General features: G+C 43.3%; 1 protein-coding gene across 1 annotated transcript; it reads right to left on the bottom strand.

The window, feature by feature from the left end:
- Positions 1-872: 872 nt before the first annotated feature.
- Positions 873-18,434, bottom strand: ccn4a (cellular communication network factor 4a). Its single transcript, XM_012878920.3, has 5 exons — positions 18,161-18,434; positions 14,864-15,152; positions 13,057-13,311; positions 1,344-1,537; positions 873-1,266 (listed from the first exon to the last, which is right to left on the bottom strand). The coding sequence occupies exons 1-5, from the start codon at positions 18,206-18,208 to the stop codon at positions 967-969; spliced, it is 1,086 nt and encodes a 361-aa protein (XP_012734374.2). The 5' UTR covers positions 18,209-18,434; the 3' UTR covers positions 873-966.
- Positions 18,435-27,435: the final 9,001 nt, after the last annotated feature.

Here is a 27,435-nt window from a genome sequence, read left to right on the forward strand (position 1 = left end):
TCCTTCCAGATACAGCCTTCATTTTAATTTGAGCAATGCAGTCAATGACGTCTGAGACTTTAGACTGAAAGTTATCTACTAGCTCATCTACTGAGTTGCAGCATAAAGTTGAAGTGCTTCATCAAGTTCATGTAACCACGTTTCTGTTAAAAACATAACATCAAGATTATTGTCAGTAATGAAGTCATTGATAAAAAGGGATTTTCCTGGCGGAGATCTAATGTTTAGTAAAGTCAGTTTATATGACTTAATAGTTGTATCTGGCAATTTATGACTTCTAAGTAAAATTATTTATTTCTGTTTTTTACCCTTTTAGCTTTGTTCTTTCTGCCACGTGTCATCAGATATATTGCAGCAACATCTGCGCCCTAGATTGGCGAAGCTGGTAGGGATACACCGGAAAACATTTGTAGCTTTCTTTTTTTAAATATTGACCAGGGGGCTGAATACAAATGCACACCACACCTTTTTATTTTTACATGAAACAGAAAAAAACGTGCACCTTTCCTTTCACTTCAGTTATTTATCGTATGCATTCCCAGTAGAATACAATTAGGTCTGTGATTGTACCCTGATAAAAATGTGAAGCGGCTAAAGGGGACTGAATACTTTTCCAAGGCGGTGGGTATTACCTGTTACTTGCAAACAAACTAGCATAAAATACATGAGGAAAACATGTACTCCCCCGTTAAAAAAAAGTTTAGTTTAGAGAGCAATCCAAGTTGGTGGCATGCAAAACATGCTGCTAAGCAGTAAATCTACATCAATAAATTAAACATTAAATATAGGCTTTTAGTTGTCTTACCTCTTCAAATATTCTTGCTACATGAATCCATGTGGGAGGTATATTTCATATTTACACATTTTTCATATAGTAAAAATATAGAGCGCACATTAAAAACGGAAAATATCTCTTTTAAAAAAATTTAAAACAGGCATAGGCCTAGTTTGCCATGATGCTGAGCTTTAGTTCAGGACCTCTGGGTAACCATAGTAGCTCTCAAGCTCTGCAAAGATGTCGTTGGGATTTCTGCAGCTGAGGTTGCAGAAGCACGCCTGGACCCACATCATCTTCCAGGTGAAGCCGGTCATGTCCGGACACTGAAACTCCACTTCGACTGTCTTCGACTTGTACGGGATGCAGCAGCGCTCGTCGGTGCAAACGCCGCAGTATTTGGGCCGGTACCGTTTCTTGCTGGTGCAGCCAGAGATGGTGAGGTTTGAGGGCTGATCCTCCCTGTAGATATTCAGACACTTCTTTCCTGGCTGTGGAATAACAGACACTTTTAGAATGAAGTTTTTTTTTTGAAACCTTTCATGAGCCTAAAGGTGCACATGTCTACCTTGATATGTTTGGTGATGTCTGCCTCACATGGCCTCAGATTGCAGAGACGGGACTCTTGGACGAGCTCACACTGATCGTTGGCGTTGGAGATCCTCAACGACAGGCCACGCCCGCAGGTCTTGGAGCAGGGGCTCCATGAAGTGGTCTGGGCGATGCAGTTCTTGTGCCAGTTCCCGCTCTCAGTTGGGAAAACTAGATCAGCGTGAACAGAAAGTAAAGAATGATGTAGCATGTTAAACATTTGTTTTCACATTTTTAGCCCGCTTTGTACTACTTTGCAATAGCAGGTAAGGAGCAGATTTTCAAATTAAATCCTAAGGAAATAGTCACCATCAAATCTATCGTGTTATCACGATATCATGCAACATGACCTTGACCTGTCAAACATTTACCAAAATGAAGTTAATGACTGATTTAGACAAGTTCAAGGTTTTTAACCGACTGGTCAATTCTCATCACGGTTTCCTCTGAAACGCCCATCTCGCGTTCGTGAGTGGTAGAAAATTTCTCACTACAGTGAGGACAAGCTATTTGCTCCTGTGGAACCAATTCACACGATGCAGACTCCTTGCTAGTTTTTCCTACTGCTCTCCATACATGAATTATTTGAAGTTATTGCTTCCATTGCCATGTGTTTTCTGTCTGGTTATCCTTCTCATTGAAAGGACACCTTTTTCTTAAGGACTGGAGTCATTGACAGAGGTATTACTGCCATTTTTAGGTGTACTCTGACATTCACAGAAAGTACTCCTTGTTCTGTAAATTTATGTTTAGCTGTCTTTCTCCTGGATAAAACTATTGACAAAGCTTTTACTGAAAATAACTTTATTTACTCTTTTTTCTTCCTGTAGAAAGTGTTCCTGGCCCCATGTATTTATGTTTAGCTATGTCTCCAAAGCTATTGACAGTTGTACAGAGCTATTTGCGTACTCTCTTTTCACTCCATCTCCAACCCTAATCTGTCAACCCTATTCCATTTAACATGGGGGCTGTGAAATGTTTACCAGTTGGCATTATGCAGTCCTGGGGTCCGTTCTTCGTACGTTGCTTAAAACATCCGAGATCAAATGACACATCCAAGATGATTTCATCCGGCTAATCATGATCCGGCTAACTGGGTTCTTCGAACACACCTCTTGTTTACGATTAGTATCACTGGATTGAGTTATCTGAGACAACTGCGCGTTCATGCGTTTGTTTAAAAGGGGAAATGTATCGATAGTAGAAACATTGATCAGCAGCGCTGCTATTGGCTGTTCAGCATGGCCAAAGAACGCCCACAGTTTTTCTCCCAAGCAGAACAAGAGCTTTTAATGGAAGGTTATGCCGAATTTGAGTCATTAATTAAAACACCTCAAAATCTGTTAAAGCCAGGAGAGAAGGCTGGCAAAAAGCAGCAGATAAATTAATGCATAAATACTGTCCATGGTAGATGTTTCTATCACATTCTACAGTATGAATTTTTGCATTTTAATAATTTCATATTTACTTTGTTCTTTTATATCAGAGCCTCCACGGGACCCACTAGAACATGGGGACAAGTAAAAGTGAAATACAAGAATATTCTACAAAATGGTAGCCTTTAATTATTATACTTTATTTTAAAAAGGCACTTGTTATGTCAAGAGATCCAAATTTCAGTGTCATTCCTTAGACACTGGGAGTAAAGGACATGTGCAAACTGGGAATTTTACCAAAAAAAATCTTTATTCATAAAAAACGAAAATTTTCCTTTTCCAAGTCATCCACAGTTTACACGGTAAAACTGTATTGCTCCGTGTCTAGATAATCCATCCATAGTTTTTTTCTAATACAGTATACGGCTCGACAGGAAGTAAGCCTTTCAGAGTAAACTAAACTTCACAATAAAATAGCCTGAACAAATCTTCTTACTGATTATGATAAAAATAAAAAGCAAACCATCATACAAATAACTTAAATATTTTAGATTTATGGCTCCAACACCACTTTTTCCTCTTTAAAAGCCACTGTTAAATTATGTGTTTGTCTGTTTATAACAGCCACCAAGAAAATCTCTCTACAATTACACTGTTGCGCTGCGCTAAAGGATCCTGTCTATTGCGCAATACGCGATTAATTCGAAAAACTCTGCAAATTATTCTTGCACCTTCCGCAACAGGTTGCTGTTGTAAAAATGGACATGGCTACGACAGACTTCCCATCTCCTCCGCTTATACAGCCGTGATCTAATCTTGTTTACATAAAATAAGCCTGCTCTCGAGCAGGTTTAAGCTGGCGCACATGTTGCTATGACAACAAGTGCAGGAAGTCTTTCGAAGAACCAAACGATCCAAGATCATGCCAAATCGTCAACAATGAAATCCTGCTAACTGAGTTAGCGACGTACGAAGAACGGACCCCTGCTCACCATTATTGGCACCCATTCATGTTTTGCATAATTGAGTGAATATCTTCAGAAATAAATGGAAATGCACCAAAGATATATCAGGAGGATGTTTCAAATGGAGGTCCAAAGTAATTTAACAAAGACAATCGTCATGTCAACGTGTAGATATTGTAATTCCAAAGGAAAAAAAAACAGAAAACCAGCATGTGCACGAATATTGACACCCCTCCTTAAGATTTGGTTGCACACCCCTTGGCAGTGATAACAGCCTCCAAAATGCTTCTTATATCCATCTATAATATTCTTGCACTTCTCGGGTGGTATTTTCTCCAACATCTCCTTTACAATATGCTCAAGCTCTTAAACATTTGCGGGGGTTCCTTTCTCCAATTGCACATTTAAGCTGAAGACTGCTCCAGGTTGGTCTTCAGGTCTTTAGATGTCTTCTACGGGTCCGCTGTTGGGGGTGAGATGCCTGGAAAACTTCTTAGTAATATTACGCACCATTGAAACAGGGATACCAAGGTTTTTGCAAAAAAATAGCATTTATGGTGTCCTCAGACAGCTCCTTTGTCTTTACAATTGTCACACATGAATAACAGGTAGCTTTTTAAAACACCAAAGTGATCATTTATTGGATAATCCATGTCGCATGGGTGGAGGTAATTCATCACAGGTGATCCGTATTTGTGATTTGCAACCTGTGAGGCAAATTGGGTTTCCATACTGATTTGCAGCAAAGGGTGCCAATACCATTGACACGGTAAACATTATGTTTTTCTATGTTTTCCTCATGATGTTTATCTTTTTAAATGTTCTCTATCATTTGCTGTTTTGTATCAAACACAAGCTCTATGTAGTGAAATGTTGTTTAACTTGATGAATTTCCTGCAGTAGATATTCCATAATCTAAACTTAAACTTCATGGGTGCCAATAATGGTGAGCAGGACTGTATAATATAGTCTAATCTAATAAATTTGATTGTGCTGTGGTTTATTGACAACATTATTTCAGAATAGTGCACAGAGGGTAGTGCTGTTGCCTTCCAGCAAGAAGGTCCAGCACCCCTTACGACCCCAACAGGGATAAAGCGTGTAAGAAAATTCATGGATTTCAATTGAACATGAATCAAATTAGATTTATGGAGGTACATGAACACACACACCCAAATCTTGTGATCATCTTGGATCAAGAACAGTGTCCGCAAAAGTCCAGTGAGAGAACCAAAACACAGGTGTTTGTGTTTTTGCTTTGTGAATGTAATCCTATGTACTGAAGGGATGCAGATATATCAGTAATAACGTACACAACAATGCAAAAGTTTTAAACTGCTACTAATTTCCTTTGCTTCCATACTTTCCAGTCACATTTTTAATTGGATCTTTATTAATAGTTCTCCAGACCTTCTGAAGGCCTTTTTAATTGTTTTTTCTTTTGCCGCTGTTGTACTTTTGTACACCAGCACTGTGCAAAGGTTTTTACATGATACCACACAACCAGACTTTTGATAAGATTGAAACTGTTATATTTATCACCTCAACTTTATTATTTGTTATTGTCATGGTAGGCGACTTGATGTGTTTAGCCCACATGCAGAAAACCACTCGGGGAAAACAGGCAGATTCGTAAACAAGGATTTATTTAACAACGAGCTAGTGATGAAACAGTCTCTGGAGAAGAGGACACGGGCAGGAACCAGGAGGACACGGTACCGGGAAACACTAAGGGAACGAGAGGAGTGATTAGATGCGGTAAGGACACGGGGAACCGTATGATGGAACGTAAGCTTACCACTGGTCAGACGACCTAAGCCGGGGAGATGGAGTGGACTCAGTGTGATGACGGAGCTACAGGTGTCCGAGTGACCAGAGGGTGGGACTTTCGCAGGTCCGAGCAGCACTGGGGAATCCAGGGATCCAAGACAGCAGGAGGGACCAGTAGTATACCCAACAGAGAGGGGTGTCCGGGACGGATGGATTGGCTCGGGAGGAACCAGATGGTGCTCACAAGGCGGCCCTGAGGACTTAGCTTGGAGGATGCACGTAGGTGGTTCTCAGGGGGACAATTCGAGAGGGAGCACAAGGTAAACCTGGGAGACACAAAGGTAAGGACGTTAGTTCTTCTTCTTCTATAAGAATCTAGGGTGGCCAAGGCTAAATGCATACCAATACTGATAACACTCTGGCGCCTTCCTGCTGTCTGCGTGCAGTTCTTATAGTGCTGCCAGTGCCGCTCAACCACCTGCAGGTGTGTGGGCTCCACCCCCTAGTCAACTCAGCGTACCTGTGGAAAAGAAATGACAACAGGACCGGCAGCAAGCTGCGTGGCCCTGCTGACTGAGTCCTGACACCACCCCCCCCTCAAGGGTCGCCACCCGGCGACACAGAGGAAGACGAGGAAGGACGGGAGGCAAGGAAGGCATCAACAAGGGACTGGTCCGGGATGGAGGAGCCAGGAAGCCACGAACGCTCCTCCGAACCGCAGCCAACCCAATCCACGAGGTATTGGAAACCTCTACCCCGTGGACGGGAGGCCACGATCCGTCGGATCTGACGTCCCTGATGGTCCTGGGTGGGTGGAGGGGGTTCGGCCGGAGGGCACAGGGGACTGGACAGGACGGGTTTGATTTGGGAGACGTGGAAGGTCGGGTGTACACGGGAGTGGGACGGGAGACGAAGACGGACAGCGGTGGGGTTGACGATGGCGGTGATCTCATATGGGCCGGAGAAACGGGGAGACAATTTTCGTGCGGCTGCTCGGGAGGGGAGATCACGGGTGGAGAGCCAGACCCGCTGGCCAGGGCGGTAAACGGGGGCCGGAACTCGCCGCTGGTCAGCGAATCGGCGATTGCGTTCGGCAGTCTCGTGGAGGGCTTGGTTAGTCTGGTTCCAGACTTGACGACAGCGAGTGATGTGTTCATGTACCGAGGGAACTGTGATCTGCGTGTTGTCTTCAGGGAGTAGTGGGGGCTGATAACCAAGGGATACTTCAAAGGGGGAGTGACCAGTTGCAGAGGAGATGTGGCTGTTGTGTGCGTACTCAACCCAGGGGAGGTACTTGCTCCACTCGGATGGATTCTTGGATGTGAGGCATCGTAGGGTGGTCTCCAGCTCCTGGTTCATCCTCTCCGTCTGACCATTAGTCTGAGGATGATAACCGGAGGTTAGTGTGTAGCGAGCCCCAAGTGCTGCAGCAAACTCCTTCCATACTCGGGACGTGAACTGGGGACCACGGTCGGACAGGATCTCAGTTGGTATGCCATGGAGTCTGAAGACGTGACGAACCAGGAGCTGGGCCGTGAGGAGGGCTGACGGGAGCTTACGGAGAGGGATGAGGTGGCAGGCTTTGGAGAAACGATCTATGATGGTGAGTATGACAGTCATCCCTTGTGATGACGGGAGTCCGGTAACGAAGTCGAGGGCGATATGGGACCAGGGACGCTCGGGAACAGGCAGTGGCTGAAGAAGGCCGGCAGGAGGTCTATTGGTGGGTTTATTTTGAGCACAGGTGGGACAGGAGAGAACGAACTGTTTGACGTCCTGAAACATGGAAGGCCACCAGAAGGTACGGGCAAGGAAGGTCTGGGTGCGATGTATTCCGGGGTGGGCTGAGAATTTCTCAGCATGAGCCCATTTGAGGACTTGAGGTCTGACAGCAGAGGGGACGTAAGTGCGGTTTGGTGGACCGGTTCCGGGATCGGGATCAGTGGGTAGGGCACGGGCGATGAGATCTTGTACCTCCCACTGGAGAGCGCCTAACACACAGGAGGGAGGCAGGATGGTTGCTGGTTCCTCAACCGAGTCGGGGGAGGAGTGCAGGCGGGACAGGGCATCAGGCTTGATGTTCTTGGTTCCGGGTCGATAGGAGATTGAGAGGTTAAAGCGGGAAAAGAACAGGGACCAGCGGGCTTGACGGGGGTTGAGTCTCTTGGCTGTTTGGATGTACTCCAGGTTCTTGTGGTCAGTCCAAATAAGTACTGGCTGCTCGGACCCCTCCAGCCAGTGACGCCACTCCTCCAGGGCGAGCTTGATGGCTAACAGCTCTCTGTCCCCGACGTCGTAATTCTTCTCCGCCGGGGACAAGCGCCTGGAGAAGTAGGCGCACGGGTGGAGTTTCTGGTCAGCAGCGGACACCTGGGAGAGAACGGCCCCGACCCCTGTGTCGGAGGCGTCGATCTCGACGACAAACTGCTTGGAAGGGTCTGGGTAGATGAGAATGGGGGCCTGAGCAAAACGGTTCTTGAGACTGGTGAAGGCTGATTGTGCATCGGGGGACCAGGAGAATGGAACCTTGACTGAGGTGAGGGCGTGAAGGGGGGCAGCGATCTGACTATACCCCCGGATAAAGCGACGGTAAAAGTTGGCAAATCCTAAAAATCGTTGAAGGTCTCGTCTAGTCTTGGGCGTGGGCCATTCTAGAACTGCACGGATCTTTTCTGGGTCGGATCGCACCTGCCCCCCCTCTAGGATGAGGCCAAGGAAGGAGACGGTGGATTGATGGAACTCACACTTTTCTGCCTTAACGAATAGTTTGTTCTCACGGAGACGTTGAAGGACTTGACGGACATGCTGATAGTGTTCTGATGGGTTGCTGGAGTAAATAAGGATGTCGTCGAGATAAACAAAAACAAAAACGTTGAGGAAATCACGTAGAACATCATTCACCAGAGCTTGAAAGACTGCTGGGGCGTTGCACAAACCAAAAGGCATGACTAGGTATTCAAAGTGTCCAAGCGGGGTCTTAAAGGCCGTTTTCCACTCATCTCCCCGGCGAATCCGTACCAAGTGGTAAGCATTACGAAGATCTAACTTAGTGAAGATGGTGGCGGATCGTACTGGTTCTAGTGCGGAGGAGAGTAGGGGAAGTGGATACTTATTCTTAACAGTGATGGCGTTCAGCCCACGGTAATCGATGCAGGGCCGAAGGGAACCGTCCTTTTTGCCCACAAAGAAAAATCCTGCTCCTAGGGGCGAAGACGAGGCGCGGATAAGCCCAGCAGCTAAAGACTCCTTAATGTATTTTTCTAGAGCCTGTCGTTCGTTCTGCGAGATGTTGTAAAGTCTGCTAGAGGGCAAAGGGGCTCCAGGCAGGAGATCGATTGCGCAATCGTAGGGGCGATGCGGCGGAAGAGAGCTGGCCTGCTCCTTACTAAAAACCTCGCCTAGATCGCGATATTGTTCCGGTATCAGTTTTAACAACTCGGGATCGATTTGCGCGGAAGGAGGTGCAGAACCACTAGAGGGAGGAACGGCCGAACTTAAACAAACAGAATGACAGGAAGCAGACCAGGCGTCAATTCTGCGGTCGGCCCAATTTATCTTTGGATTGTGATGTTGCAACCACGGGAAACCTAAAACTACTGATGCCTGATTAACAGGAAAAATGAGGAAAGACAGACGTTCCCTGTGGTTACCGGAGACCACTAGTTCCAATGGAACCGTTTTATGAGTTATAGGGGGCAGCTTCATCCCGTCCAGAGCAGTTACCTGAAGAGGAGCCTCTAATTTCACTAGAGCAATCCCTGCCTGTTTAACAAAATTCCCGTCAATAAGATTGAAATCACATCCCGAGTCGACCAAAGCGGACATTTGATAAGTCTCTCGACCGGACATGAGTACAGCAGGCAAACAGAGACGCGGGGGTGAGGAAGGAGATAACTGCCGTTGGTCCGCCGATCTCTCCTTTACAACCGACGGACCTGCCCTTTTGGCCGATCCGGGCAATTGTTTACAAAGTGAGCGGGAGAGGCGCAGTAGAAGCACAAACGAGAATTCAGGCGCTGCTGCTTCTCATCAGGTGTCAGTTTAACACGACCCAATTGCATCGGCTCAGGGGGAGAGGGCGGAGCCGCCTCAGTTCTGGCGGAGGTCCGCTCGTTGCCCTCTGAGCGGAAAACTGGTGTTCGCTCGAGACGGCTCTTGCCACGGGCTCGCAGACGGGTATCTAACCTGACTGCCAGCGCGATACATTCATTCAAAGACTCGGGTGTTTGAACTCGGGCAAATTCATCCTTAAGGGACTCGTCTAAGGATTGTAAAAACACTGATTTAAGTGCCCGCTGTTCCCACCCGGCTGCTGCCGCCACGGTGCGGAATTCAACGGCATAGTCAGCGACTCGTCTGCCCCGCTGCCGCAGGGTAAGTAAGCGCTGGGAATCGTGAGTCTCATCAGCCTCGGCGGCGAAAACAGTCTTAAACTCGGCGATAAATTCACTGAAAGAGCAGTCGAACTGCTGGCAGTCGGGAAAACGTGATTCTGCCCATCTAAGAGCACGGCCCGTTAACAGCCGCAAAATGTAAGAGATCCTGGCATAATCAGGGGCGAAGGTATGTGGCGCTCGATTGAAAACTAGAGCGCATTGAAACAAGAAGCCACCGCAACTTTCAGCATCCCCGGCAAATTTCTCGGGGGGCGGCGAGGAGGACTCCGCGACCGGTGGGGGCGCACCCTCAGGCAGAGGCTCGGGAGCGGTGCTCGATGACCCGGAAGTGGTTGGCTGAGAGTTAGCACTGGCTATGTTTACTAGCTGTGCTAGTTGAGCAGCCATACCCTGAAGCTGGCTCTGCAATCCACCAACGGCAGCTTCTAACCCACGAATCTGTTCCTGTTGCGCTGTGATGGTTCGACCGAGTGCTTCTGTTTGGCCAGAGTGTTCTTCTGTCATGGTAGGCGACTTGATGTGTTTAGCCCACATGCAGAAAACCACTCGGGGAAAACAGGCAGATTCGTAAACAAGGATTTATTTAACAACGAGCTAGTGATGAAACAGTCTCTGGAGAAGAGGACACGGGCAGGAACCAGGAGGACACGGTACCGGGAAACACTAAGGGAACGAGAGAAGTGATTAGATGCGGTAAGGACACGGGGAACCGTATGATGGAACGTAAGCTTACCACTGGTCAGACGACCTAAGCCGGGGAGATGGAGTGGACTCAGTGTGATGACGGAGCTACAGGTGTCCGAGTGACCAGAGGGTGGGACTTTCGCAGGTCCGAGCAGCACTGGGGAATCCAGGGATCCAAGACAGCAGGAGGGACCAGTAGTATACCCAACAGAGAGGGGTGTCCGGGACGGATGGATTGGCTCGGGAGGAACCAGATGGTGCTCACAAGGCGGCCCTGAGGACTTAGCTTGGAGGATGCACGTAGGTGGTTCTCAGGGGGACAATTCGAGAGGGAGCACAAGGTAAACCTGGGAGACACAAAGGTAAGGACGTTAGTTCTTCTTCTTCTATAAGAATCTAGGGTGGCCAAGGCTAAATGCATACCAATACTGATAACACTCTGGCGCCTTCCTGCTGTCTGCGTGCAGTTCTTATAGTGCTGCCAGTACCGCTCAACCACCCGCAGGTGTGTGGGCTCCACCCCCTAGTCAACTCAGCGTACCTGTGGAAAAGAAATGACAACAGGACCGGCAGCAAGCTGCGTGGCCCTGCTGACTGAGTCCTGACAGTTATTATTTCTTGTTCTTTACTATACATTCAACCGTAGAAGTCTTCTTTTCTAGACATGCTAATTTTAACACGTCCTCAATGCTTTAAATCTGGCTGTTAAGTAAAACAACCAAATTAATTTAAAAATCTGGGTTTTTATGCATTTTTTTGTTAAAAAATTTCAATATCTTTTCCTGTTTGTCAAGTTTGTCCTATTTTGACAGTATGAATAAAAAAAATGCATTAGAATCATCAGACATAATATTTAAACTGCAAATTTCACAGGAAAACGCTGACTTTATGTAAGGAATTAAATTCAACTTAAATTCAAAAATACTTTATGAATCCCAAAAAGGAACATAAATTAAATACAATAGGACTAAAATAAAATGGAAATTAAATTAAATAGAACAGCAAGGAACAACACTCTGTTGATTATTGCCTGAACACCCCAGGGTTCACCCTTATTATCTGTTTAACATCTGTCCACCAACCACTAGGATCTGCAAAGACTAAAATGTTCAACTCAAAAGAAACAGAGTGGACAGTATGTCCAAGGTGGAAACAAGGCTAACAAGTTTCTGGTTGGATAAATTTATTTTTGGGAAAATAGTGAATTTTCTTAAGATAGGAGTAAAGTGTTTTCATCTGAAAATAGTTTTTTTGGACCACTGAGCAGTGATCAAGTCCTTTTTCTACTTAGCCCTGGAAAGACGCTAAGTGACTTAGCACAAGGGATGTGACGGTTGCAGCTCATGCCCTAGATACGTCTGTGTGTGTGTAGGCTTTGGAGCTACGAAAGCTGCTTGAACGCTGAACAAGGCATGTGCTGAGTCCGCCTCTAAACCCTGCGGCGAGTTTGCTATATGCCCCCTATTTTGTGACTTTAACCGCCAAGCAGGAAATATCTATCGCTCACAGGCTAAAAGAAACAAGTGCTAGCCCTAGACCGGGTATTTAGAAGGAAACGAAGATGCACGTGATACTATACTGGTCTCTGCGTAAAACAGTATGTGTCTATTGGCTGACAAAAGTAATGCACAGAGCAGACTGGAAGTTGAAGTTTATGCAGCATGCAATACACACAAATGGGTTTTGTGAATGGTGCATCTTGTGCAGCATTCGGCGTTCAAGCCCCATTAATCCAGCTCTGGTCTAAACCTGGTAAATCTTCACCAAACTCTTTACTTGGTTTTGCTTCACAACCCTCCTCTCAGTAAAGGGGTTACCCCTGTTGCTGTTTTTCCTTCCATTCAACCTGTCTTTGATATATTTTAGTGTTGCACCGATACCGATACCAGTATCGGCCGGAGCGCCGATCCAGTACTAAAATGGTGGTATCGGTATCGGCAAGTACCAACAAATAGGTCACATATACCATTTTGATGTTTGTATGTCACTTGAACGCAGCCTTCTCTCTCCCGACACTCACTAGTTCTACTGGATTCACTTTGTATTAGTCTTTTTTCTGCTTTAATAAGGTCGCAGCTTGACAAAGTCATGATAGCAATTATTTTGCATCCAAGTAGTATGCTGTTCTTCATATATACACACACACATACATTTCAAAGTAATGGTATCGGTATGGTATCGGTATCGGCCGATACTGCACAGCCAGGTATCGGGTATCGGTATCGGGGCCAAAAAATGGCATCGGTGCATCTCTAATATATTTGGACACGGTACTCTGCGAAGAGCCTGCTTCTTTAGGAATGACTATTTGTAGCTAAAACGTCATTATCATCAAAACATCTGACCCTGATTAACAACCCCCATCTGAAAAGTGTTCATTTTAATATTCTTTGCATCACAATTCCTGGTTGGTTTTCAAACATTAAATTCATTTTTCTGACGGTGTTTCTTTTGGTAAATTGCAAACAAACATGACCACTGGCCAGTTTGCGTCCTACCGTCCACTGCGTGCCGCGGCGCTGCCTTGCGCCCTCTCCTTGGCTCGTCGCAGATCCACTGCTCACAACACTGCCCCCGCACTTTGACTCTCCGTGAGCTCTGGCACCAAACCCTGGGAGGCTGGGACTCCGTGCACTGGGACACACAGCCGATGGCGCCGTTCACGCACACACACTGGTATTTGCAGCTGGGCTTGAAGCTCTGGCCATTACGGTAGATCACACCGTCGTACACGCAGCCCGTTCCCGTCATGTCTGACAGAGACAACAAGTGGACACGTTTTGAATAGATAAACAGCTCATCTGTTAAAGCAAGGTGTTTGTGGTGCTGGAAAGCACAAGCAGATGTCTCTGTTAGAACAGGGATGAACCTTGTTGTTATAAATACCAATAATATCAATAGAGTAGGATCACAGTAGGGCCTTCCCATGCTGCAAAACTGACCAGTCAGGAAACAGAAAAAGAAAAAAAAAAACATCCAGGATGTGGGGATCCTGGAGAGTCTACAGGGAGAAAACTCTCAAAGTTCTGTGGATAGTTGGGTGGAGTTTCCGTGGATCAGTTTTCTTCTCACAGCCCCATCAGATCCTGTCAATTTAGCATGAAGGTTGGGGCGTATCTTATTGAAGGGGCAGGCTTGTGTCATGGCTACTAATGGGTTGTCATTTATAGAGGGTTCGACTGCCCTCCAAATATATTATAGAAGCACCCAACAACACCAGGATGGAGGAGTTTCTAAGAAAACACATCTGGCAGAAATCATTTACGCTCTGTACAAATACATTCCTGTTAATATCTCGTGCTTCCCATGCATCGTGTAAGCGTTGCGTGAGACTTCGTTCCCAGCCTATCTCACATCATATATTTAATTTACATAATATATTCCTTTCAGTCCTTTTTAAAAAGCTTGTATTCTAGGCTCTTTTTGAACAATTTTTATATCTTTGATAGATTTTTTTTAAATGAGACTGATGTAAAGTCTAATACATATGCATAATTAAATAACTTATCAATTACTGCCCTCATTGAGCCACCATTGGTCAGACTTATCCCTTCACTTTATTTTGGTGATTCAGACTGACCTAAAAAAGGATAAGTGTAGTCTGATTTAATTACTCAGTTAATTAATATATGTTTTAAAGTTTCTTCTAAAACCACAGTTGTACTCATTGGCTTTTAAAACAGCATAAGAATAGATTTTCTGGGCTCCCTTTATGTAATTTAGATTGTTTCGACATTTGAATTATGGTTAGAATGTGTTGCTTTTGTGTGCAGCACTTTGGCCAATTGCAATTGCCATTAAATTTGCTACATAAATGCATTTGATTGATAAAGATGCCATTAAAACAGTCTGTCTTTTTATGCAGGGTATGTGATTATCTGGCTTCAGCTGTATTTTTCTACAGAGATTGTTTCAGTCAAAGATTATGGTATTGTAGTAAGAGTTTGCTTTAAGGCTTTTTATATATCTTTATCACCGTTGTCAATAATGAGAAGTACACTTTAGGTGACATTTAGTGTTTTGAGGTAATCTAGTCTTGTTAAAAATGGTTTGTAACTATTTATGATAATGATACTTCTTTACGCTGTTTGTTTAAGAACATTTAAATTTAAAAAGTGCTAAATAGGGTCATAACTCACACATTCTCTGAAAGCTATAACTTTGTGAAAACTGGGATTCTGTAAATACTGCAATCTGTGACAATATTAAAATGCTTTGACAAAATAACATGCAGTGTTAAAATGCGACCAGAGAGGTCCCCGTTTTTATAAAAACCAAATGATTACTGCAGTGAGTCACACTTACATGCACACAGTCCTTTTTCGTACCTAGGCTTGTCCGAGCTGTAGTCACAATACAGCCCCTTGTGGTAGTCGCAGGTGTCGGCCTCGTTGCACTCCTCCCCAACCTGCCTGGCACAGGCCTTGCAGCAGTCGCAGCCGTCCATGAGGAGGCTCACACCTGCTGGGCACTTGGGAGCCACCTCGGGACACTCGCAGGGCCACTTGCAGTACCGCGTTAGGTTGTACGGGTCCGCTGTTGGGAAAGTGAGGGCCGTGGCTGGCGGCATGGCAGAGGAATTCAAGGTGTAGGCCTGCAGGAAGAAAAGAAAGTAAAATTAATCTTAAAATGTTTGAAAATAATTCTAATCATGATGAACAACCGTTTTCAAATGTATTTGAGTGAAAAAAATATTTTCTAAATATGTATATACAAGAACGTTGAGGTCATGATTTTATTTCCTCACCGAAAAAAAATAAAATAATCATGAATGAGTCGTAAATTGCAGTCCCAGGTTCTGTGTTGTTTTGTTTGCTTAAAATTAAATCTGTTATTCCATAAAGGAAATTCGATCTGTTGTGCCAAGTAATACATGTAATATCCTTAATCCTGCCTTTCTTCATATCCAGCCCTCTTTGACAACACACTGATTGATGTGAAAGTTCTCACATCCCTAGTTGGGGTGCCTGCCTGATCACTAGTATGTGGTCACACTGCAATAAATCAAATAAACGCCCAGTGGAGATGATTCCTGTTAAATAGGCATCAGGGCCTATTTATGCATATGGTTGTGCTGAAAGGCTGCAAAATACATTGACATCCAATATGGCGCCGTGGACGGCAGCTTCTGTGCTTTGCTCTCTTTTGCTTTGAGTGTTTTTGTTGTTTAATCTTCCACTCTAGGGTCACTATCACTAGAGGGTAACTCCTGAACATCTGACAGTCCTCTTCAGTCATTTTTCTTTCTCCCAACTTAACCAAAATCTAGGGTAGCGGTGCCTTTTTAGTAAATCTCTTCGAGATTTACAGGAGATGCGAAAGAAGGAAATGGGCAGGCGGGTTTGTAAAGTTACGCATACAAAACTCAGACTTCCATAGCTCAACAAGCTGAAAAAAACATCTTGTTGAGCTAATAACAGGCATGGAGGAAAAACAGACAGACTCGCTTATTGCTCTTATTGAGGGTCTTAACTGTGCAAGTCTCTCCAATTGACCACCTAAATACAGACAGCATTTTAAGAGTCTCACCAAGGATAAAAACACAGGACCACTGTTGAACAGCTTTAAAAGATTCATATCGCGCTGTCACGAGGGCAACTTTGTGACTTTCGGATCACTGTCCGCTTCATCTCATGCCAACCTATTGGCCGAGGTGAAAATCTTCAAAGCCTGATGTTCCGACTGTCAAAGCAGATGTTACAGGCATGCTTCAACTGATCGATTGGAGTATCTTTGAACCTTCATCCACTGACCTGAATGAGCTTGCTGAAACCGTCACTTCTCACGTCTGTTTTTTGGTTTTGTTTTGAGGATGTGTGTGCAGACCAAGACCTTTTGCACTTTCAACAACAGTAAACCATGGAAGCTGTAATGGCTACAGCAGTGGGGACCGAGCTCTGTATGTATTCATGCAGGGCAGGAACACCCTGACCAAGGAGATCAGAGAAGCTGCAGCGAGAAGCTAAAAACAGCTTCCCAGCAGATGGCCTAACATCAGCTCGGAAAGGTCAACACTGTGCCCAGACCGATACCCTGCCTAATTGCATTAAATCAACCCTGTCCTCCTCATCTGTAAAAAAAAAAAAAAAAAAACACTATACATACATATTTGAACAAACTTCTATTCTTTCATTTTCCTTTTGTATATACTTATATCTAAAATGTCTTCATTGACAGCAAAGTGAAACCAAATTCGAATTCCCTCTTTGTTTGAAGACACTTGGCAAATAAAGCTGATTCTGAATCAGTTTCTCTTCCACAGTGTGGTTTTTCACAAGTAGCTCCGTGCAGCCATAATCAGACTCTGAAAAGCAGATCTTAAGCCTGATGGATTAATAGCCCCAGAATCAGAGACTACTTGTTTTTTAGATTTATATTTGTAAATGGAATAGTTGCAAAAGACGTCCCTGACCATGAAGATAAACGACAATGTAACAAAGTTTAGACAACAAGAGACATATTTCTATCATTGCCATAAATTACAGATGAGCTCCTCTGCTCTAAGCAATAGAGCACTTCAAATCTTTAAAAGACACACGCACACACACAAGCATGCATGCTTAATCCCCATTTAATTATGGTAAAACATATTTAATCATCTTAAGCTTATTGGTCATTTTTCTAAGCCTGTTCTCAGCACTTCAGTGGAATTAGAGTCATATTATTAATAATAACTCAGTGTGATGTTGTCAGCTAATGCTGATTAATTAGTTTTAATCAAAGCTGGGCCACTAAACCAACCCTTTGAGGAGTTAATTTAGCAGCAGTCACTCTGCTTATTTACAAAAGAGATAGTGATTTACGGTTGAGCACAATATTATTCATACGACTTGCAGATAATCTTTTGAATGAACTGAAATTAGGGTAATGGCAAGGAGACCTTCTAACTTCAAAACTTGTAAAATACTATTACTAAAAATAAAAAAAAATAATTTCTGATCAAAATACCGTGCAAAACATGTGAAAAGCTGGTCAGCAAATATAAGAAAGACTGGACTGATGTAATGTCAATAAAGATTTATGCACTGATTATTGAAATGGATTTCAAATAGGTTCCAACATGCAATGTTTTAAGAAAATTTAATAAAAATGGTATATTATTTTATTCAAAATCAATAAAGTTGACCTGTACTGTTTGGACCCTGTCTCTCGCCATGGAGATAGGCACCAGCACTCGATGGAGATGGGTACCAGAGAAAAGGAGATAAGGTTTTTGACAAGTAACAAAAATATCATAAACAAAGAGACTCAAATAAAAAGCATTTCTTGGACTAACCACAAGAGGACACTAAAATCTAACACAAGTAAACAGGCAAGGTGAAAGCTGTCAGCAGCAGCTCACATTGCAAGTCTATCTATTCATGGCCTTATGGGAGACGATGAGAAAATATCTTCAGGTGTGCTGAAGTGAATTAAAACTTTCAGCAATTGTTTTATTTATCAAACATGATCAATTAAAAGAAAACACCTGAACAATGGAAGTTAGATCCTTTCTCTTAAGATGTAATAAAAAACACACATTGATGTGATAGATTAATTTACTGTACCATGTTCATTCAGCAAACAAAAGAAGTAAAAAAAAAAAAAAAACCTTTAGCCCACCTGTTGAATCCCAGCTGCTGTCAGAATCCACAACAGGAGCCAACTCATCACTGGTGAGGAAGTGCCTGTGCATTAAATCGGGAACTCGGTTCCGTTCTGTTTACACTACAGAAACACAGGTCCGCTCCGCAGGTGAGCTACATCCTCCTGCTCGGGCTGTCATTCTCTGCAGCTTCCCTCCCTCTGATCTCTCTCCACAGCCCAACGGAAGGTCTGAGAAGACGGGAACAGCATACTGTGGAAATTTCTTCTCCTTTCCTCCGCTCCACTTTCACCCGAAAATCCTCCTCCTCCTCCTCCTCCTCCTCCTTTTCCTCCTCCTCATCTTCTCCTCCTCGTGTCGCGGGCAGCCCCGGTGGTTAGGGCGTGTCTGGGAGACAGCTGTTCTCTCTGGCCTTTCTGGAACTTGCTTAGTTTAAGATTAAAGGATAGAGATCCAGTCACTTTCAGCTTTAAAACAGATGACACGAGCAGCTTAATAACAACCTTGTTTTCAACATTGACCATAGTTAAACGCACTCCTGTATATAAATTGACAAATACAAGACTAAATGTTGATTAAAAATAGGCAGTGAAATCTGTCATGAATAACACTTGCCTTTCCCTCTTATATAAAATTATTAATGACAATTAGTACCATAAACAGTGGCTCTCAAAACTATTCAAACACCGGTTAAAACTGCAGGATTTTAAACACGTCATTAATCTAAAACAGACACGTCCAAATTGCTGTCCGGGGGCCATTTGCGGCCCCTGTACTGATTCTGTGCGGCCCAATTTTTGAACGTGATTCTGTGATGTGTGAAAATGTTATTTATTTTCCCCTTCTACCAGATTTGTTTGATTCTCATACAAACTGTAAAGCATAAACATTGCATTACATTTGACAAACGTTCTGAAGTAATTTATTATGGTTTCATTTGTTTGTATCACAAAAACCTGGGGTGTGCACAATTTTGAGAATCACTGTAGTTTTTAGATCAATTGCTGAAAGCATTAAAGCAAGAGTGGGCTTCTGGTCAGTGAAGAGCCTTTTGGTCACAGCCAATGAAATAGGACAACCAAATGGGGAGAAGCGCACACTCCTCCAAATTGTGCACAGGCTTGTAGACAGGATAAATGTTGTGAGTTTTTGATAGGCTGCAGTTCAAATGCAAAATGTCACACTGTTATCCCGAAGCCTGACCTCATATTCAAGGATGATGGAGTAGGATGAGCATGTGGAGAAAGAGGAGGTAAGCGTGCAAGGAATGAGCGACTGGGTTTGTAAGATGGCAATCATTGCAACAAGCCTCTTAAAAAAATTGTGGCTTAAAGCCTTGGTGTTTTTGTAGCTCACAATAAATTAGAGGAAAGCAGAGCTTTTGAAGTTGCTTCTTTGTGCTTGCACACAGCAAAAAAATGCTCACAGAGAGAGTAGCGTGCAAGGTAAAAAAATATGCAGATATGCAGACAGACAGACCTTGACCAACCCCCCAACTTCTGCAATTTCCCACAGGGTTGCATTGAATGCACAGTCTGCTGAACAAACAGTCAGCAGATTGTGGAGGGCAGAATCACATTTCTTCAGTTTTAGCATAAATAAAATAGTTTCCACCATGATTTTCAAATCCTTTTACGTTGAATGGTCTCGCGCCCAGCTACTCTACTAAACTGTGTTTTTAAGGGGCAGCCATTAGACTCTGGAACAACCTCCACTGAGTAGTTACAGTCTTCAAGCCACCTGAAAACTGACTTTTTTACATTGACTTTTAATTGGAGGTCAGCCTGAATACTTTCAGGTCTTTTATGTTGTGGTGTCGACTTCTTCTACTTTATTTATTTTTATTTATTTATTTAATTTGTACACTGTCATAATTTAGGTTTTTGTTTGTCTATTTTGGATTTTTCTGGACTTTTCTCGGATCAGCCTTCACCTCTAAGCCATCATCCAATCAGCTCCACTCTGCTTTAGACCAGCTCCACCTGTTGCCAATAATGACAGACAACTTGGCTCACCTGTTCACCTGTCTACATATAGTGGCCTCAGCCAACTCGACTCTGCCAGAATGTCTCGTCTCATCTCATCTAGTCTAGTGTGATGTGCTCTGCCTTTACCGGTTCCTATGTGCTCAGCCAGCTGGACTCTTCCCATAAACGTTGCCGTGTCTGCGTGCTGCACAAGTTGGGTATTTTCCTATGAGTTCCTCCTGCTCGCTCTGCCAGTTCTGGCGGTTCCTCGGTCCACATTGCCTGTTCTGCTCGTCCCTGCCCGCCTGCACCATCAGCCGTTACGCACCTGGTCAAGTCTGGTTCTGCATGCCTGCCTCACCTGCCACTATTCATCCATTTCAATAAACCTTTTAAAACATAACTCAGTGTTTGGCCGAATATCGGGTTCACCAGCGTTATCCATTGCATACTTATTTTATAAGTTGTCATAGCTTGTAAATCATGTTGGTCGACTTTGTTGTTTTAAATGTGCTGTATGAATAAAATTGACGTTGACAGTCATGTCATTATTGTTAATAAATCAATTACCTTGACACAAAAATAAGGTTTCCCACATTTTCTACAACCTAACTGTTTGAATGAAGTTCTATAGATCTCAGGTCATTCGAATCTAGGCGTTGGTGGACTTTTAGAGGTTTTCAGACCCGTCTCTTGAAAACTCAAACAAATGTCAAAGGACGTGCTGAGAAAAGGCATGCATGAAATCTGAAATGTAAATTATGGTTGGGAAAAAAAGCCCCTATGAGTATCTTTGTTTTCAATTCTCCAGCCAAACCATTTTAATGTCAAAACAGCCAGTTAAACCTCTTGTTAAAAATATTGTTACTTCAAGTCCTGGCTTTAATTTAGTCAAGAAGGAAACGTGGATAAGATTAGGAAACAAATAATCACAGATTGGTATGTGGGAACTTGCCATAGGTATTTTACTAAAGAGTTGTCTCAGACCTGTGCAATTTATTCAACCCTGATTAAATCTATATTGTTAGACAAAGGGTTTTGTACGCGTGGTTTACGTGTTTACTGCTGGACTACAGCCAGTGTTGTTGGCTCTCTTGAACTGTTAGTGCTGACCTGTTTCCATGCTGTAACCAAAACCCCCCAAGGAGCAGCTGATGTGTCACCTAACCACACAAGTCACAGGTCGCTCGCTGCATCTATATTAGGCCTCAGAATATGTCTGGCTTCCAGATGTTCGCTTTAAATCAATGAGGTCATCACAGCATGCTCCTTTCCCTTTTTCCTTCAGTGTTTCTGGAAATCTGGATGTCTCAGTTTGAGAGGAGACAGACGAGGGACCAAAAGTATTCCACTTATCGAAGCCATTTCCCCCCAGTAGGAAAATACCGAACGCATTGCTGCTCGACTCCTGATGAAAATATCACTCAGCAAAACCAACAAGTGTCTGAGAATGTTTGGCTCCCGGAGGAGACAGAATAGGGAAGAGTGATGGATGAGAAATGAGCACTTTGCAGAGGAGCTGGCTGCCCCAGGTCTGAACCCCTATTATTTACAGACAGTCCTCTAATCCCTGTCAGAGAGCTGTCAGCCGCTGAGCTGATGTGAGCAGCATTTCCGTCTCTGCTCTGGCCTCCGTGACCCGACCCCTCCGCAGCACCGTGTGTCCACTTTCACTCCTTCACGCTCTCTGTCATTTTCTGTCTCTCAAGCTGCTCTCGCTCGTTGTCATTTTTGAGGCAGGTTTTGTTTACCGTATCTTTAAGAAAACACCTAAAAATGCTGAACCTGTTAAACTTGTACACAGGCGCCAGATCAAGATACTGTCTCTAAAATGGTTCCAGGGCTTCTGGTGTAATTCTGGCTGGATGTTTGACATTTTGACTTGGCAGAATTGATTAAAAGCAACTTGAATTGTTTCTTTTCCTACCACAGGCCTGAGATTTAAACACATTCCACACATTTTCAGTAAGGTTGAAGACAGGGTTTTGGAAAAAAATTTTTTTCCAGAAGCTTAATGTGACTTAATGTTTAGACAGAAAGAACTAACAAATGGTTTTGTGAAGAACTAAAGGTATCTTTATGGATGAAATATGGTATGACGTCACTCACCATCTCTCTGTGCTTTTCTGCAGGCTGCATCTGAAAACGTCTTTTGGGTAAGGACTCGTTAGCCAAAGCAGAAGCGCATCAGCGGTCGCCATGATAAGGGCTGTCCGAATAGTGCAGTCAGTAAGGAAGGAGGTAGGAAAAGGAGCCTGTATGCTTCCATTCACAGCTCCTTTAGCATAGGAACTTCACAATAGAATAGAGCAATAGAAGCCCAGATCTACCATACCAGGATCGTTTTTGGATGGATTTTTGGAGCCGTGGCTTGTCACGCATCTTGTTTTGGTTTACAGACAATGCTCAATAGCCCACCTAGTGGTGAAACGTCACTCATTACTCCTTTAAGAATTTGGAGATAGTTTGCAGTCTTTATTGTTTCTTCCACTTTGTACTTGTAGATTCTCAGCTTGATGGAAGCCGGTACAGTGTTAAGGGTTAATGCCTCATATTGACTGCTGCAAACATAGTTCTTGCCCTTGTGTCCTCGTGGTCGGATGAATATTTTATTTTTAAAACCTTTCCCCAGACGGCATTTAGCTTGTCCATGAGAGAAGCTACAAATTTCAGTGTTGATTTTAGAGCACAGTTTACAGTTTTTATTTTACGATTGCAAAAACACTAAAACAAAAGAATGACATAATTATAAACACGTTAAACTCAAGGAGCAAAATGTTTTCACTAGATTCTCACCACTATAAGCACAAAGTCAGCCTCAGACTTTTTGCACAACAATGCACGCAGTGATTTGCGAAACACTAAACACACTTTGTCTATGTTTGACACAGAAGTACATCATGATGTCTCCTCCTTACAATTCCAGGAGCACTCACCGACAAATCTCCACACCAATGAGCCAGCTGATTAAACACGCACATCTGGTGTGCAAACATGTGATTGCTTTATTGCAGACACAGAAATCAGGTTTGGGCTCTACAAAAATGCGGCAGGGGAGTTCAGCTGCTTTCAAACCTAATTGGAAGAAGAGTTAGGGTGAGAGGGAGAATCCGTGGCGGACAAGCTGAAGGTGGAAGTGGAGGTTGTGGAAGAGGAAGACATGGAACAGGAGGAGAACATTATCAAAGAAGAAGAAGAACCTAAGTTGTCAAATGGTTCCTTCATTCAAGGCGGTTCTTCCCATGTTTTCTTGTCTTCGATGTTGATGAAATTCTCTGGCCAGATCCAGCGAGGCGAAGAGATGTGTAGTATTTACTGTCATTTGTGTTACTCAAATTTTTTTCTTGTTTTAGTTTCAGTACTTTTAACTTGTGCTGATAGTACAGTATTTTTTTTGTCTATTTCCTGGGCTTGGAGTGTTCGGGTATGTTTTGTTGCGATTGTCTCTGTTGACTGATTTTAGTTATACGAAGAGAAATTAATCCTCTTTTAAATAGTCTGCAGCATTGGTTTTGTGTTGCGTTTGGTGAATTTACCATGTTGTATATTTTCCCTGTCTCTGTATGCTTCGCTTACAGTAATCCAATCACTGAGAGGTAAAATTGTTCAAAGTGTTTTACGTAAGGTAAACACAGCAGTGTGTACAGACTTAATCTTATGAAATGTGTTTCATATGGTGACATGATATGGTTTTTATAAATGTCTCTATAGTTTTCACAAGTGTTTCCTTTTTCACAGGATCTGAGATGTTCTGCATACTGTGTGCTAATTGTGCGCAGTGTTTTGAAATTTTGAGCCCTGCTTTCAAAATCGTGCTTAAGCAATCATAAAAAAGTGTAACAAAAACTCCCATGACTCTGGATGGTGACTCTGGTGTTCCAAAAGTTTCTAGTTCATGGCATAGTTGAGTCTTTACGGTTCTGTGCCTGTTCCTGACCGTCCAAACCAATGTCTTTTGTTCTAGTGGTGACAGTTTGGGTTAATGGGCAAATGCATAAAAGCCAGGTTTCTGTCCGGAAACCAGTCAGTTGAAATGTGTGCCACCAAATCTTATAAGAGTCGTCAAATATGTAGACAGACTTATACAAGAAGCTCGTAGTTGGCTATCAAAAACACAAATTGGGGTGCAACTGGTTGATGCACATTTATCCAAATATTAATAGGGCTGCATAACACTGACCCTGTGTGGATTTAAGGAAATCAGCAGCAGCCCACTGCTCCCTATGGGATGGGTTAAATAGGTTTCAATGAAAAATAGAGATTGTTATTAAATACTAGTATAGATTATTTAAATCAGAGTTTCTCAGATTTCAAATAAATTATCTTTAAAAAAATGTGTATACTTTAATTAAAAAGAAGCTATTCTTGCATAGATATGATTTCTGAAACAAAATAGCTCTCAAACATTTCTGCAGTTTGCCAAATGTGTTACAAAATGTTAATATTAAGAAGAATTGATTTTGCCTGGCCTCAAATGAAGATAGAACACAGAATAAAGTTCTAAATAAATAGCTAAACAAACCATATTAACCGATATAAATGAGGTTTTAACAGTTTTAACTAGCCCTTTTTTCTTCTTCTTTTTTAAATGACAGTGGCACCACAGCCAACCCCTTGTTTCTGTCGATTCAGCCAAGATAAGCTCCCTGTGTGCTAGTTAATGCAATACACCTATGGACTGAAAAATGCAGAAATGCAAAACAAAAATATAAAATCTATAGGTTTCAGAAGGTAATATGCATCTTCTGTTGATTTGTAAAGGAAGATCTGAAACATGTGAAGTGCTCACACAGGTTGGATCAAACCAGACGTTAAAAGTGATCATCTACCATGAAAGCTGTAAAACCCTGGGGTACAACAGTTAAAAGGATGAGAGCCAGAATCCAACAAAGCATGAATGGGGGTATGTGGGTGGGTGGGTGGGTGAAAGAAGGCCTGATTAACGGAGCTTATCATTTATGAATTTAGTCCTGCATCACTGCTCAAACTGAAAATCCCCTCATTAAAACCCACTCAACTGAACGGGAAGTCGTTAAGTCAACCCGTGTTTTGGAAACCTTGGAGCTTCTGAGTCAAGTGAAGGCGAAAATCCCTCTTTGATTGTTAATATAACTTTGAAACACCTTTAGGGGACCAGAAACCGGCGAGGTGATGCAATTGAATTTCCTGGGTGGGAACGTTTTCTGATATCAAATCATCTGCTTGCAGCTTCAGGGAAACAGCAAAGAGCGTTAATTAGCAGAAACAATATTTTTCGACTTTATATCAGCAATCCTACTGGGAATCAGGCTGTGTTTGCAGCTCACATAGTTAGAAAGTTTAGAGTGTCTTACAAAATCCTTTTGGCTGTTTGCAACTTTTTGAAATGTTGCCATGTTGCATCCACAAAGGACGCATGTTTACAAGAGTGACATTCATTTGTATTCAGCTGCTTTTACTGGAATACCCTAGAACAAACTCCAGTCCAACAAGTCACCTAATTTTGCTTTTTCAAGGCCACAGTAAGCGGACAAGTTTAAAATTGGCAAGGAAAAGTAAACTGCATTGAAATATGCAAAGCAAACAGTCATTATCACATAGGAATTTTAAAAAGTTAAATCCTATATGTTTGGTGATCTAGGCTTTTGGCAGGTTGAGACTTCTCTCATATATAAACTTGAATATAAAGTGCCTGTACCATTCTGTGGAATTAGAACCTGGAAGCCATGAGCCATATGTTGGTAGCGCTTAAATTACATGTAAGCTATGTGTGTGTGTGTGTGTGTGTGTGTGTGTGTGTGTGTAAGGGCATGGCTGACTTTGCTCTAGCTGGTGCAGTAATTATATTGTCCCTATATAGCTGTGGTCTGAGACTTCTGGACCCAAGAACACATCTGCTGGCTTCGCCAGATGCAAGAATGCAACATGAACTCAACAGACTTCGATGCAGCTTGATGGTCATTTTTTTCCTGATGAAGGAGATTGGTGCTTCTCAGAGGTACCGAGCTGTCTCATTCTTCTCTAATGGCACACATTAACAGGTCATACCCATATGCACCACTTTGCATGCTCTGTAGCACAACAACAGATAACCCTGTTTTCCCAGAATTTAGAGGTTACTCAGCATAGCCTTCCTAGAAAGTACCAGCCACTTATTGGAGCTTTGATGCAACTCATTAGATGAGTCACAGCCTGGAACATAGTGTTTATTGTCATGCTGTCAATATCTCATATTTTACGGACTACAAGGCGCACTTAAATCCCTAAATCTTCTCAAGAATTGAAGGTGTGCCTTATTTATGATTACCGTTGTGCTTACTGGCCGTTTCTATGTGTTACAATGTGCTCAAAAACCTGTTAAAATGCTTAAGTATGACTTTAGCCCAATTTCCACTACCCTTGTTAAACCGATCCGAGCCGAGACCAGTCCGAGCTTGGATCAGTTAACCAAGCCGAGCCTCGTTCCGACGACTGTTTACACATCACGCTATCCCGGTTCCTTGGTTGCTCCTCGCCTCCTAGTGATGATCTGCGGTACTGCTGCTCTCAGGGATTGAAGGCGGGACGAAGCAAATCAAAACCGCGGCGCCCGTAACATTCAGGATGTTATGCTTGAGTATTATTGTGATGTTTCGGTGTTTGCGGAGAGTCAGGGGAAGAAGGAAACTTTTGGTGAATTTACTTGAGAGAGTCAGCTTTTGGGAAGTGGATGAGACAAACGAACGTCTACTCCGGGTTTACAGACGCCGGAAACGACAGACGCTGAGGTTCATCACGCTGCTAAGCAGAATCATCACTGGAAATCGTGTGGCATGGTAAGGAAGCTAGTATTATTATGAATGTCTGAAATTTGTCTGAATGGAGTGTGAATCGGGACGTGCAGCCAGACACGGTGGAAAAAACGCGGACAGCCGGCTGACTGTAAGGGGATGACGCGGTCTGCTCATGCGCTCTTCGTTATCAGATAACCGGGCCAGAAAAAAACAGGCCGAGACCACATCTGGAACTGGTCTGCATTTAGCGCAGTCCGGTTATGTCTAGCTCGGTCCAGTTCAGTCTGCTGACCATTTACACTCCAGAGTTATCTCGGTTACCGAGCTCGGACTGGTCTCGGCTCGGTTAAAAAAGGGTAGCGTAAACGGGGTTTTTGTTAGCAACAAAGCTGCTCCACCCAATGGATATTTGAAGCATTACGGTACACTGTGTCACTACCTGATCGGACCTCTGAGCTGTCTACAAGACTGCCTGACTGTAATGATGAAAATAGAAGTGCATTTATGTAAAGATGTAGGCGTAGTTCACTCCGTGGAGGTACGAGCATACAGGTACGTGCAGGGCTCAATTTT

Source organism: Fundulus heteroclitus, chromosome 13, assembly GCF_011125445.2.
Source record: "Fundulus heteroclitus isolate FHET01 chromosome 13, MU-UCD_Fhet_4.1, whole genome shotgun sequence".
In the NCBI taxonomy this organism is placed as follows: Eukaryota; Metazoa; Chordata; class Actinopteri; order Cyprinodontiformes; family Fundulidae; genus Fundulus; species Fundulus heteroclitus.

Coding starts and splice junctions, on each gene's coding strand:
- ccn4a (XM_012878920.3), bottom strand. CDS start 18,208: ATGAGTTGGCTCCTGTTGTGGATTCTGACAGCAGCTGGGATTCAACAG. Junction 15,153..18,160: donor CAGCAGCTGGGATTCAACAG/GTGGGCTAAAGG, acceptor TTCTTCCTGCAG/GCCTACACCTTGAATTCCTC. Junction 1,267..1,343: donor ACATCACCAAACATATCAAG/GTAGACATGTGC, acceptor GTTATTCCACAG/CCAGGAAAGAAGTGTCTGAA.